Source organism: Trichechus manatus, unplaced genomic scaffold (assembly GCF_000243295.1).
Source record: "Trichechus manatus latirostris isolate Lorelei unplaced genomic scaffold, TriManLat1.0 scaffold00179, whole genome shotgun sequence".
Classification (NCBI taxonomy): domain Eukaryota; kingdom Metazoa; phylum Chordata; class Mammalia; order Sirenia; family Trichechidae; genus Trichechus; species Trichechus manatus.
In genome coordinates, this window is record NW_004444115.1 from 2,009,516 (window position 1) to 2,024,124 (window position 14,609).

A 14,609-nucleotide genomic window follows, 5' to 3' on the forward strand; every position below is an offset into this window, starting at 1 on the left:
ATCACAAAATGGAGGCCGACCACAAAATTCTGGGAACCATGGCCCAGTCAAATTGATACACACATTTTTTGGGGGACATAATTCAAACCATGACAGAGGCCAAAGGCAGAGGAGGCCTGTCGTTAGAGGGCTGAGAGGAGGCTTGTCCTGAGACGGCAGAGAGGAGGCCTGCATGGCCAAGAGGGGAGCCTGCCTGCTTGCATGTCTGAAGGAGGGAGTCCTGTCTATTTGCACAGCCAAGAAAAGCTGAGAGAGCTGTCCTGCACTGAAGTAAGCAGGAATGTGCTCTCTGCTTTGGAGGAGCCTTCCAGACCTTGCTTACGTGCTTCCTGATCCTGATCCCGAGTTGTTTCTGTTCCTTTCAAATTGATCCTGATCCTAAGTTGAAGCCTGTAACTTCCCTAATAAACTACGTAAGTATGAGTATGGTTTGTGAGTTCTGTGTGGCCGTTGCAAAGAATTATTGAACCCAGCAGAGAAGTAAAGTGTGCTGTAGGGGGAATGGCTAGTGTCATAAAGGGTGAATGAGTTGAAGAGTGGAGATATGTCTGACCTTTACCTCATAGGAGCCAGCTTTGTGCTGATCCTAGTTTTTATCCCTTGTGAATCTAGACAAGTACTGATGCTAGGTTACAAATGCTGTCTGAATGTTGCTCCCCACCATTTCTCCCTTTCCCTAAGCATTTGTTTTTCCTCTCCCTTTTCCTTTAGTTCGTTGTTCAAAAGTTTAATTACTTCCTCTTTTTAAACCAATCTTAAATCATTCTCCAACAATTTTAGTAAGCTTGATGAGCTATGAAGCACTAAATATAAAAAACAAAATCCATCACCACTGAGTCAGTTCCAACTCATACCGACCATATAAGGCAGAGTAGAACTGCCCCATAGGGTTTCCAGGGAATGGCTGGCAGATTCAAACTGCCGACCTTTTGGTTAGCAGCTGAGTTTTTAACCACTGTGCCATGAGGGCTACAGCACTATACAATAATACCTAAATTAATGATAGAGACAGTAAGTGCTAAGAGTTGATAGGACAAAGGCAGACTGCACTACTACTTCATGTATCCTTTTTTTTTAAATTGTAGAATGTAACTTGGCATTTGTCATTTCAACAATTTTCACATGTACTGTTCAGTGATATTATTATGTTCCTCATGTTGTTCAACCATCACCTTTACTGTCATGGATTGAATTGTGTCCCCCCCAAAATATCTGTCAACTTGGCTGGGTCATGATTCCCAGTATTGTATGATTGTGTACCATTTTGTAATTTGATGTGATTTCCTTATGTGTTGTAAACTCTATCACTACTATGTAATAAGATTAGTGGCAGTTATAGTGTTGAGGTCTACAAGATTAGATAGTGTCTTCAATCTCTTTTGAGATATAAAAGACAGAAGTGAGCAGAGACACATGGGGACCTCATACCACCAAGAAAGCAGTGCTGGGGGCAGAGCGCATCCTTTGGACCTGAGGTTCCTGTGCTGAGATGCTCCCAGACCAAGCTAAGACTGATGCATCACAAGGACCTTTCTCCAGAGCTGACAGAGGGAGAAAGCCTTCCTCTGGAGCTGATGTCTTGAATTTGGGCTTGTAGTGTGCTGGACTGCGGGAGAATAAATTTCTCTTTGTTGAAGCCATCCACTTGTGATATTTCTGTTGTAGCAGCACTAGATGACTAAGACATTTACCCATTTCCAAATTTTTCCATCACTGTTAACAAAAGTTAGATGTTCCGTAAGCATTGAGTACTTTTCCCCTCCCTCCTGTCTGCCTCTGGTAACCACTAATAAACTTTGGTCTCTATACACTTGCGTAGGGTATCCTTTTTTTAAAAAAGAAAACATTGTGGTAAAATATATATACCAAAAATTTGCCATTTTAGTAATTTTAAGTGTACAATTCAGTGATATTAATGACATTCACCAGTGTACAATCATCACCACTATTTGCAAAAGTCTTTCATCACCCCAAACAAAAACTCTGTACTCCTTAAAAGCAGTAACTCTCACTCTCTACTTTCCACAGTCCCTGGTAACCATAAATAAACTTTTGTCTCCATGCATTTTCCTCTTCTAGATAGTTCATATAAGTGGAATCATACAAAATTTGTCCTGGTTTATTTCACTCAGCATAATGTTTACAAGGTTCATTCATGTTTTAGAAGGTATGAGAACTTCATTTCTCTTTATGGCTGAATAATATTCCATTGTATGGATATATCACATTTTGCGTATTCATGTTTATAGACACTAGGGTTGTTTACACCTTTTTGGCTATTGTAAATAATGCTGCAATGAACACTGCTGTACAACTATCTGTTTGAGTCCCTGCCTGTAAGTCTTTTGGGTATATACTTAAGAATATAACTGCTGGGTCATATGGTAATTTTATGTTTAACTTTCCGAGGAACTGTCAAACTGTCTTCCACTGTGGCTACACCATTTTATATTCCCACCAGCAATACAGTGTTCCAATTTCTCCAAATCCTCTCCAACACTTGTTATTTTCCATTTTTCTGAAAATGGTCATCCTAGTGGGTGTGAAGTGGTATTTCACTGTGGTTTTGATTTATATTTTGATAATTACTAATAACATAGAGCATATTTTCATGTGCTTATTGGCCATTTGTATATTTTCTTTGGAGAAATGTCTATTCAAGTCCTTTGCCCATTTTTTAATTGCATTGCTTGTCTTTCTGTTGTTGAGTTGTAGGTGGTCTTTATATATTTGGGATATTAAAGCCTTATCAGACACCACATCTTTTCTCCCATTCTGTAAGGTTACCTTTTCACTAGTTTGGTAAAGTTGTTTGATGCACAAAAGTTTTTAATTTTCGTCAAGTTCATTTAATCTATTTTTTTCTTATGTTGCTTGTGCTTTGGTGTCATATCTAAGAATCTATGGTCAAAAACTAGGTCCCAAAGTATTACCCATATGCTTTCTTCTAAGGGTTTTATGGTTTTAGTTGTTAAATTTAGGTCATTGACCACTTGGAGTTAATTTTTTTAGATGGTATGAGATATGGGTCCAAATTCATTCTTTTGCATGTGGAGATTCAGTTGTCCCAGCACCATTTGTTGAAGAGCCTATTCTTTCCCCATTGAATGGACTTGGCACCTTTTTCAATTGGCCATAGATGCATGAGTTTATTTCTGGACTCTCAATTTTATTCCTTTGATCTATATTTCTATTGTTATGCCAGTACCACACTTTTGTTTACTGTAGACTTTCAGTAGGTTTTAAAATTGAGAAGTGTGAAGCCTTCTACTTTGTTCCATGTTTTCAAAATTTCTTTTTCTATTTAGTGCCCCTTTGCAATTCCATATGAATTCAGGAATGGCTTTTCCATTTCTGCCAAAGAGGCTGTTGGAATTTTGATAGGGATTGCATTGAATCTGTAGATCGCTTTGAATAGTATAGACATCTTAACAATATTAACTTCCAATGCATGAACATGGGCTGTCTATTTATTTAGGTTTTCTTCAACTTTTTTCAGTAATGTTTTATAGTTTTCAGTGTCCAAGTCTTTCACCTCTTCAGTTAAATTTATTCCTAGGTACTTTGTTCTTTTAGATGCTATTGTAAATGAGATTATTTTCTTAATTTCCTTTTTGGTTTGTTCATTGCTGATGTACAGAAACAGAACTGATTTTTGTGTGTTGACCTTTGTCTTAGGCTAGCTACTCTAGAGGAGCAATACCAGTGAAGTGTATATATAAATATGTATACAAAAAAAAAAAAAAAGAACATTGAGTCGATTTAGACTCATAGTGACTCTACAGGACAGAATTGAACTGCCCCATAGTGTCTCCAAGGCTGGAAATCTTTACAGATACAGACTGCCACATCTTTCTCCTGAGATAATTATGTATAGAGAGATTTCAAGGAGATGGCTCATGCAATTGTGGAGGCTGGCAATTCCGAAATCTGTGGGTCAGGCATCAGGCTGGAGGCTTCTCCTGATGTGGTTTCAGGGGCTGATGAACCCAAAAATCTGTAGATCAGGCGGCAGGCTGCTGGCTCACAGTGTTGCGGGAGCTGGTGAATCCAAAATGTGCAGATCAGGTGGCAGGCTGCTGGCTCATGTCCCAAGAACTGGAACTCAAAAGATGATGAGTGCAAGATTGGGAGAGAGCAATCTTTGCCAGAACATCCATATATATTGGATTCAGGCCACAACCCCAAGAAACTCTGCTTCCAACTGTTTGGACGCTCACATCAGATCACAAAATGGAAGATTATTACATAATGTCTGCCAATTCACTGAGAATTACGGCCTAGCCAAGTTGACACATAACATTAACCATCACAACCTTGTACCCTGTCACTGTGATGAAGTCATTTATTAGGTCTGGTAGCTTTCTTGTGGATTCTTTTGGATTTTCTATATATAGGATCAAGTATCTATCAATAGAAATGGTTTTCTTTCTTTCCTGTTTTGGATGCATTTTATTCCTTTTTCTTGTTTAATTCCTGTCAGTGTATCTTACAGCTAAGCAAATATTCATCTATCACATGGCAAAAGACCAAAAAAAAAAAAAAAGCTGACTCTGTCACATGGTGAATTGATAAACAATTCCTTTCTTATGGAAGGCTCACCTGGAGTGACTTAAACAGGGGTGGAAAACACACTAGTAAGGCTACCATCACAAGGGGTCCTTAAGAAGTGAGTTTTAAAATGCCCTTTTTCATTTCTTAACATTATTTTGACTCCTTTTGTTTCTGACAGGAACAGAAAACCCAATAGTCGGCTATAGAATTTTTAAGTACAGTACAAGCATACAACTATTAGATTAATAAAAGTGTTTTTTAATCATTACTCTGGTATTCTCGTGGAAGGCCTGTTTACATCACATAATGAAAAGTCAGGCAAAATTTTCTGGCTTTTTAATGTCCTTTTTATACGTCTTTGGCGTTTTGTTTAGTTCACTATGACCTAATAGTTAAAAACATACTTTCAAAAAGAGGTATTCACTTGCGGGTGGCTAAAACGATCTGTACAATGTCGCATATTCTAAAAACAATTTTAAACAGTGAACTGTATTTGCCAAAAAACAAAAAATTCAAAGGACAAAGCAACCCCTGTAGAATAACTGGCTACTGCCTGTACACAATAAGCTAAGACGGCTTATAAAACTTAAGTCTCCTTTCCCCATGCCCCTGGAACGAAAGCTATCAAATTTTAGGGTTTAAGATAAAGTCAAAGTTGCTCAGAAACACGAAGACAATTTCTCCTTTATAAAGAAACAGTGCTTTTAACAGAAGGGCTTAAGAGAGTAGACTCCACAACGCCTCAGACTCCAAATCACAAAAAAGGCAGAAACTCCTATCTGGTTTCAAACTTTTTGGGTCTAAGCTGTCAGCGCTGCACACCTTCCCAAAGGTTTAAAAACCTGCTGCCACCTCCAACCCTGAAGAAGCGGAAATAAGCAGAGAGGCACGCTTTACTACTACCTAAGACGGCGACCACGGGACACTCTGGGCTGCCCCCACGCAACTTGGTAGCCGGAAGTCCTCCGGCTTTCGCTATTAGGAAGCGGAAGTAAAGAGGTGGCTTGCGGCCCGGCTGTTGCACTGCGAGGCCGGCTGTGAGCGGAGCCGCAGGAAAGGCGCGTGTCGGCTTCTCACTGGCGCAGCCTGCTCTGCCGCCGCCGTCGCGGCAGCTACCCCGCCCTGGCGTTCTCGCAGGCGCCTTCGCGGACGAAGCGCGGCTCAGGCTGGGCAGGAAGGGGGACGGGAACGGCGCGTTTGCCGCGGCTGCGCGGCCAGTGACAGGTACCGAGTGGGTGGCGTGGGCAGGCTTCCTGGACGAGGAGAAGGTCTGGGGTGTGAGGCGACTCTCTGCCTCGGTCACCTTGGGCTTCTACCCCCCCCCCAGTTTCCCCCGCCAGTGACCCAGTTCTAACCGCGAGTGCTCCGAATTGTCTCTCAGTGGTCTTCCGGGCAAGGTATCGCTTCCGCGGGGTAACTGCTGGCTGTGTTTAGCCACCCTGAGTGTTCATTGAAGCGCTTTGAAACCCATGCGCCCAAGTGCAGAGGGAAGTGGGGAAGTGAGTTTGGACCAAGCCTGACCGTAAGTAGGTTGAGAACCAGCAGTTTGCAGAACTCTGGTTGGAGAATGTCTTGTGTCTTTGGTAGATTTATTTTTTCCCTGAAATGAATATGGCTTATGCATATTGGTAGCCGTTTTTTTACTAGGATTTGTTGGCTGGAAATTGGATGATCCAGTTTCACTTTTAGTGTGGGAACCTGTCAGAAGACTAGGAGCTGCGTAAATCGCCATTAAGTTATGGATGTGAACTGCTCTTGTTCCTTGGCCAGAATGTAGATTGTTGTGCATTTCTTGCCAGATCTGAGAACAAGCATATTTTGTTCATTTGAGGTCCCGAGATCTCGTCCCTTACCGTGCTAAACTAGCTGTAGTTATGTTTTGGAAACAGGCATTGATGCACTTACCAGCCAATTTTCGTATGAAGTGCTGTCTTGAAATACCTTGTACCCTTGTCGGTGTTTGAAGACATTATTAATAGCTGTTTAACGACACTACGAAATTTTGGATGATTGTAGCCTTTCTTCTTAGCATGCTTTTGATAAACTTAGCTAAAACTTATTTTTATTAAAAGAAGTAAATGTTGCTTTGTACAGTAATATGGCAATGCAGTTTTAATTGAGAGGAATAAATTGAACTATGCAAAAAATTGTATTAGTCATATAGTAATTACCTTTAGCCAAAATTTGATTTATGTGGTTCACAGGAAAACGTTTTGATAATAGGCATTAATATATATTAACTTTCATCATTTGAGAAGTTAATTTATTACTCTAAAGAGTTCTTTCTAATATTTTTCGTTACTGCTATCATTATATTTGGATGTTGAAACTCAGGTGGCCATTTATAAACCTGTGGGTTACAGCTTCTTTTTGAAGAATTTCTTAGCTGTTATCTACAGTTTAACAATGGAAGAAAACAAAAGTTGGTGATGATTTAGAATTTTTATGCTTCTGTTTTCCAAAAATTGAAAATTATTTGCCATAACAGAGGTTTAATTAATATTTCTTGTATCTTACTACAGATAAATGAGCAAGAGATAGTGTCTTTAATTCAAAAGTAAGGAAACAGGGCCGCAGACTAGTATCCTGCAGATAGTTGATGATACAGATGGTGATAGAACTTGTTAAAGAGAATTTCCTGTTTATCCATCATGCCACAGAGTTATGGCTATGATCATGCAGTGCCACATTGCAGATTCTGACCGTTGTTACTTCTCAGACCATTCATCTTTATAATCAACATTTGAGGACCAGTAGGACCACAGTGGTAAGGGATCCCATTATAAAACGAAGGCATCCTCAAACAAAAGGCTTGAGGTTCTTTCTTCTGCCTTTTCCTGTGGTATTGCCTTTGGGATCCAGGAAGTGGTGGCAGGGTGGGAAAGCTCTTAGTTTGGAGCCTTCCTCTCTTTCTCCTTTCTAATGGTGCTTTACCCTGCCCCAAGAGCTCTCTTTTTTAAAACAGTACAAGGGGATCTCTGGATAAGTCACAGGTACATAGACTCATGATACTTCATTAATTTGAAATAGTTTTAAAGCAGTTATCTGCTTCATGGTGTTCATTTTTATTCTTCTTAGTCTTAGGTTCTTTGTAAAGCCTTGGCTCTTGGTGCCACACTCCTCCCTTTCCAGCTGCTCCCATTCATCCCCTTCATTGTGCTGGGTGTCGCTAATGTGGGATACAGAAATCCCTGCTCTCAGGAAGCCAAGTATGGGTTTTTTGAGGTTGGTTCCTTGCTTTCTTTTGGTCCAGGGTTCTGGTCCCACGGTTTCTGGGTCAAACTGCACCCCTCTCAGCGACCTACATGTGTCCTATGGACTCTGCCCATAGAAAATCCTTGGACTTGGCTTTGGTCCTCTCAGGTTCTCACTTGGCTTTAGTTCTTTGCTCAATTGGCTCTGCACAGTAGGGATTCTTACCTCTTCTAAAGCCCAAGGGTTCGGAGGAAATAGCATGGTATTATAGAACTTTAAGGGGCACTGGTGGTTCAGTGGTTGAAAGCGCTTGGCTGCTAACTGAAAGGTCAGCCGTTCCAACCTACGAGCTGCTCTGCAGAAGAAATCTATAGCAGTCTGCTTCTGTAAACATTTACAGCCTTGGAAACTCTATGGGGCAGTTCTACTCTGTCCTATAGGGTTGCTATGAGTTGGAGTCAACTCAATGGCAATGGGTTTTGGCTTTGTAGAACTTTAAAGACAGGTATGGGTTCCAAGCATTGCCATTTGTTAGTCAGACAAGTGATTTCACCATTTCGATCTTTATCTTCTTACTTTTAAAGTAGGGGTAACAACGTTTTCTTCATTCATGCAGCATATTTGTGGACTGTCTGCTGTGTGCTTTTCACTGTGCTGGACCAAGTAGACTTGGTTCCTACCCTCAAGGAACTTCAGCCTGGTGAATTGTATGTAAGGATTAGATAAAATGGTGTATGTAAGTATGGAGCATGTTGCTCAGCCAGAGTAATTGCTCAGTGAATGCTAATGTTTCCTCAGAGGTATTTCGGCCTGTTTCCAGTTTCCTCCCCACTCTACACATGCTGTCTGCCTGGGGCTACCTTGCAGCAGGACTTCAGTTCCTCTTCAGGAATCACAGCTTCCTGGGAATTACACATCTAGGTCCTTTCAGGAGAAGTCATAAACATAAAAAAAACCAAACCCATTGCCATCGAGTCAATTTTTACTCATAGTGACCCTATAGTCATAAACATATCTGTAGCATAATACCACTGGAACATGTTCATATACTCTGTCACCAGTTTAGAAACTTGGTGACTTTTGGGGAAAGTTTTTTTCCCTATACAGAGAGTATATTTTCAAGATGTATTTTTGAAGCCCTGTATTAATGATGATTTTTTTTCTTATGATAAAATGCTTTATAAAACAATTCTGGTATAGCACTTGGTACTTTACAAAATGATTTGCATATTGCCTTTTCATTCCCACAGTATGAGAGAATGTATGACAGTGTAGTTCCTGTTTCATAGTTAAGGAGACTAGTGACCAGATAGGTTAGGTAACATGCTATGGTTAAACTGCCAGTAAGTAGCAAACTGGGGCCTCAATTTAGGTCCCCTGATTCCAAAAGTTTTTCTCTTTGATTTGTTTGTTCTACCATGCAGAGCAAGTTTCTGAAGCTGAGGGTGAGGTATATGTAAATAGTCTTAAGCAAGCTGTTGCGTGCCCTGAAATTATACACAGAAGTTTAGGTCCTTGCTTGCTTTTCTGCAGGAAATGTCGCTAACTTTCACTAGAAGCTCAAGGGGCCTATGATCCCCCAGAGCCATGAAGCATGACTAGCAGGTTTCATTGTCAAAGGTCTCCTTTGGACAGCCCTGTTTTCAGTAGATTTTATTTGCGTGTGTGTGTACATTCTTTTGTTTCTGCAGAGTCTCTATAGCAATCTTTACAGATGTTGATTTTTTTTAAATACTTAAGAGTATCTTTATGAAAATAATCGATGCATCTGAATTGTGGCGTTGAGTAAGAATATTGAATATACCACGGACTGCTGGAAGAACAAACAAATCTGTTTCGGAAGAAGTACAATCAGAATGCTCGTTGGAAGGGAGGATGCTGAAACTTCATCTCACGCACTTTGGATATATTATCAGGAGGAATCAATCCCTGGAGAAGGATATCATGCTTAGTAAAGTAGAGGGTCAGTGATAAAGAAGAAGACCCTCAATGAGGTGGATTGACACACTGGCTGCAACAGTGGGCTCAAGCATAGCAACGATTTTGAGGATGGCACAGGACCAGGCAGTATTTCATTTTATTCTACCTAGGGCAGCTGAGAGTTGGAGCCACCACGATGCACCTAACAACAACAACATCTTTACTTATAAATGGGATGTTCATATTAGTTATTTTTGTTTGCGAATAAGCTGGCAGTGCCTGAACTTAAAACTGTTTTAAAAGTCCCTTTTCTATTTGGTATAATTTATTTTGCTTTTGACCATTTTATTCATTATTATTTTTTTTAGGAATATTGTGTGTTAGGTGAAGCAGGATGTTAGCACAAATGATAATGCTTTTTCTAAAAAGGAGATACTTACTGGTCCCCCTAATTGTGACTGGTGCCCCCTAACAATAGATTTTATAACCAAATTGAAAAACTTGGATGAGACAGTGATGCATTTTGACCTTCTACATGCTAACATTTAGAAGCTCAAGTATGGTTTAGTGCTTTCCTAGTCACATCCCCTCTTTAATTTTCATCCACTTTTGTGGCCATAAGAGTTTATTCATTCCATTGGGGCTTCTGATTTAGGTTCTGGTAGGCAAACTCTTCTGGGATGAAAAATCAGATCAGAGAATTTTGCAGCTGGAGACCTTCTGCAATTGTCTGGATATTATCTATTAGCATCTTGGAGTACTATGGAAAGACTGCTGAGTAGAATTCAGGAAACCTGGCACTATGTAGCTAGGCCACTTTATGAGTGACCCCTGTTTCCTCATTCTGTAGATTGAGAGGGTGGTCTGAGGACACATGGAATTCTTAAATTTCTGTATTCCAGAACCCAGGTGAGACTCATCATTTGCATTTTCATCAGTCTCAGTCTTACTTCCTCTCTTGCTTTATAAAGTATGGTTTTGTGCAACCTGTTCTGCCATGAACTGTGTAATTGGTACCTCTGTGTAGTATAGACGCCCTGTGAAATGACATGGAGCCTTTGTAGGAAAGGATGTAACCAACCACATAACTTTAATTATTTGTCACTCAGCAAATATTTATTGAACAATCTAGATATTAGATTCTATTTCAGAAGCATTCTGTTTCTGTAACTTTCATTTATTTTGTGTAGTCAAGTATTACGATTCAGGTATAAACATTTGCTTGTCGCAAAACTTTTTTTTGTTCCTTTCCAGGGGTTTGCTATAAGATGGGACTTCTGGTATCACTCACTTGCCTGTGGCTATTATCCGCAGTGAAGGCAGACTCAAAGGCCATTACGACCTCTCTCACTACTAAATGGGTTTCCACCCCATTGTTGTTAGAAGCCAGGTAAGAAGGTACTTTTTTTCTTTCACATGTTTGTGTAAAAATGTAGGCTCTGTCAGTGAGAATGTCCAGGTTTTCAGGGATTGAGGTTGTCACCACCAGATGAATTTATTAAGAGCCTCTGATTGTGGCACTATTCTGTGTGCTGTGCAAAGGCTATGAAGACACAGATTCTCTTTAATAGGACAGGACTACACTGAATCATAGAGATATTTAGGAGCTTCTTGAAACATGTTTAATTGGTTAAATTATTACGTCGTTATCTCCCAGGAAAAGTACAAATATGGAATTAGGAACATTATAAGAGACAGTTGTACATAAAGGAAATTTTCTGCTTAGAGGAAGATTTTAAGAAGTGTTTAATGAAAGGAAGAGAAGAGAGCTTGGCAAGATGGGGGGTGGGCAAGGGGTTGTGTTCCTCTTATAAGGACTTGGAAGAAGATCCCAAGATAAGAGAGTGCAGGGGGAAGCTGAGGCAATGATGTTTTCTCCGTTTTGAGATGTGCATTTTCTACATTTTAACATCTCCAAAATCAGGATGCATTTCTAATCAAATCCAAGATGGTATCTTACAATTAAAACTGACAGCATTTTTCCTTCTTAGTGCTTCATAAAACAGTGGTGTGTCTTAAAATCAACAATTTAGTCGTAAAATTGATAAATTACAATATAGTTGACAATTTTCTGGGAAGTTTTATATTCCCAGTGTATTTTTAGCTAGTATTTATAATACATAGACACCTCTCTTTGCAGTTTTGTATGTTTATGGGTGGGCACTTTTTAAAAGAAATTTATTTTGTTGTTGAGAATACACACAGCAAAGCATACATTACTTCAACAATTTCTGTGTGTACAATTCAGTGACATTGATTACATTCTTCGAGTTGTGCAGCCATTCTCACTCTCCTTTTCCAAATTTGTTCCTCCCTCATTAACATAAACTCACTGCCCCCTAAGGTTCCTATCTAATCATTTGAGTTGCCGTTGTCAGCGTGATCCCGTATAGATCTTGAAAGAGCACAGTGCTCAAGGCAGACATTCTTTACTAGTTAAGCTAAATTATTGTTTGGTTTTAAGAAGACTTCAGGGGTTACTTTTGGTTTAAAGTTTCAAGATTATCTCAGGGCAGTAGTTTCAGAGGTTTGTCTAGCCTTCATGGCTCCAGAAATTCTGGAGTCCACGAGAATCTGAAATTCTGTTCTTTGATCAGGAGTCTTCAATAGACTCTTTGAACAAAATGTATAGTAATGGTAGCTGAGCACTAGCCAGTTCTTATGATTTCATGGCAAAGGAGGCAGTTGTTCATGGTGGCAATTAGCCAAACATTTCATCTCCTCCTCCTATTCCTGGCTCTCCTTCTTCCTCTGTTGCTCTAGGTGAATAGAGACCAATTGTTGTCCCCTAGATGGTCACTTGCAAACTTTTAAGACCCCAGGCACTATGCAACAAGCTAGGAGGTAGGACAGAAGGACTAAACACATTATTAGGCCAATTAACCAGGATGCCCCAAGAAACCATGACCCTAAACCTCCAAACCAAGGAAACAGATCCCATGAGGTGTTTGCCTGTACATAAGCAGCTTCAGCAGCTACTCATTTCTTTTGTTGTTGTTGTTGTCATTGTAAATATATCTATCACACAACTTCTGGCAATTCAACTTTTAACAAGTGTACAATTTATTGACAGTAATTACAGTAATCAGCTGTGCAAACCTATGCTTAATCAATGTGATTTTTCTATCACCGTTAACTCTGCCTTCACCCCTCCCTCCTGCCTCTGGTTACGACTAATAAACTTTGGTCTGTATACGTTTGCCTGTCCTTATCTCTTTATATAAGTGAGGTCATACAATATTTGTCCTTTCGTAATTGACTTACTTCACTTAGCATAATGTCTTCCAGCTCTGTCCATATTGTAGTACATATCAAGACTTCATTTCTCCTACTGGCTGAGTGGTATTCTGTTATATGTATGTACCACATTTTGTTTATCCATTCATTTGTCGATGGGCATTTAGGTTGTTTTCACCTTTTGGCTATTGTGAATAAGCATTGCAGTGAACATTGGTGTCTCTGTTTGAGGCTCTGCTGTCAAGTCTTTTGGGTATATATGTAGGAGTGGAATTGCTGGGTCATATGGTGGTTCTATTTTTAGTTTTTTTGAGGAACTGCCACACCGTTTTCCACAGTATCTGTACCATTTTGCATTCCTACCAGCAATGAATAAGGCTTCCAATTTCCGCACATCCTCGTCTGCATTTGTTATTTTCTGTTTCTTAGCCATCTGTATTAGGCTGGGTTCTCTAGAGAAGCAAAACCAGTAAAGCGTATAAATATACATATAGAGAGGAGATTTATATCAAGGAAACAGCTCATGCGATTGTAGAGGCTAGAACGTCCCAAGTCCATGAATCAGGGTAGAGGCCTCTCCCAAGTCACGCAGCTGCAGAAGCTGGCGAGCCCAAGATCGGCAGGTCAGAGAGCAGTGCTCCCGCTCACAGGCTGTGAAAGTTGACGAATTCCAGGATCGATAGGCAAGACCACAAGGTTTCTCCTGATTGACATAGCTGCAGGGGCTGGCGAACCCAAGATCGGCAGGTCAGAGAGCAGGGTGCCGCTCACAGGCTGTGAAGATCGACGAATCCGAAGTTCAGCAGATAAGCTGACAGCTCAAGTGCCAAGAACCGGAGATGAGACAACAGGAGGCAGCTGCAGGATCCAGAGAGCAAAAAGCCAGAACGTCTGCTTATATTCAGATACAGGCCACACCCCTAAGGAGACTCTCTATCATCTGATTGGCTACTCACAGTATATTCAGTCATGGGAGTGATCACATTAAAACACAGAATCATGGCCCACTCACCCAAGTTGGCACACAATCTTAGCCATCACAGTCTACCCCTTGTCAACCTGGTACGTGTACACATCTCCTTAAACCATACATAATCTCTGAATAAAGACAATTACAAAATCATACTTGTGCGTAACATGATACAACTAACACGCGTACAATCGAAAATGCACTAGCTCTGTTTACGTATTTTATAAGTGAAGGAAACAAAAATATTTGATGCACACATACAAAGCAGAAATACTCATAACAATTACAGTTCCCGTTTCTGCAACTGGTCATGTGGCCGTAACTGGTATTTAGAACTACCTTCTTCCACCACCCATTCTGTATTCCCCTTTGCCCTCAGCAAGCACCTCGGCTGGTCGTGGTTCTTTGCCTGATGGGGTGACCCAGACCTTCATTCCTGAAGGGTCTGGGTCATTAGTAGTCATGTCAGAATTAGGTTGCTGTAGTTTTCCATTAACTTTAATCACAGGGCATGGTAGTACTAAGAGACGCCCTAAGGAATCTCCTGCATTCCAGACATAACTCTTCTTTACCTCCATTATGTAATATCAGTCCGATTTCCTCTTGGTAATCAGGATCAGTCACATCAGCCAGTATGATAACTCCCTTCTTTGCCTATTGATCCAGAGGCATAAGGAGCCCAAAGTGGCCAGGTGGCATTCTTAACTTCCAGTTCAAAGGAATCAGTGATGTG

The 14,609-nt window shown here is 40.4% G+C and overlaps 1 protein-coding gene across 4 annotated transcripts in view; it reads left to right on the plus strand.

Annotated features, from left to right (window-relative positions):
- Positions 1-5,558: 5,558 nt before the first annotated feature.
- Positions 5,559-14,609, plus strand: part of UGGT1 (UDP-glucose glycoprotein glucosyltransferase 1) — a 129,918-nt gene continuing 120,867 nt past the window's right edge. For 2 of the 4 annotated variants that reach the window (XM_023741370.1, XM_023741371.1), the window contains exons 1-2: positions 5,648-5,778; positions 10,924-11,059. In XM_023741370.1, the coding sequence (XP_023597138.1) occupies positions 10,938-11,059 (122 nt within the window). In that variant the 5' untranslated portion in view covers positions 5,648-5,778; positions 10,924-10,937. Of the gene's footprint in view, positions 5,779-7,750; positions 7,780-10,923; positions 11,060-14,609 lie in introns of those variants that run through there. The other 2 variants (XM_023741372.1, XM_023741369.1) reach the window with 2 other exon arrangements.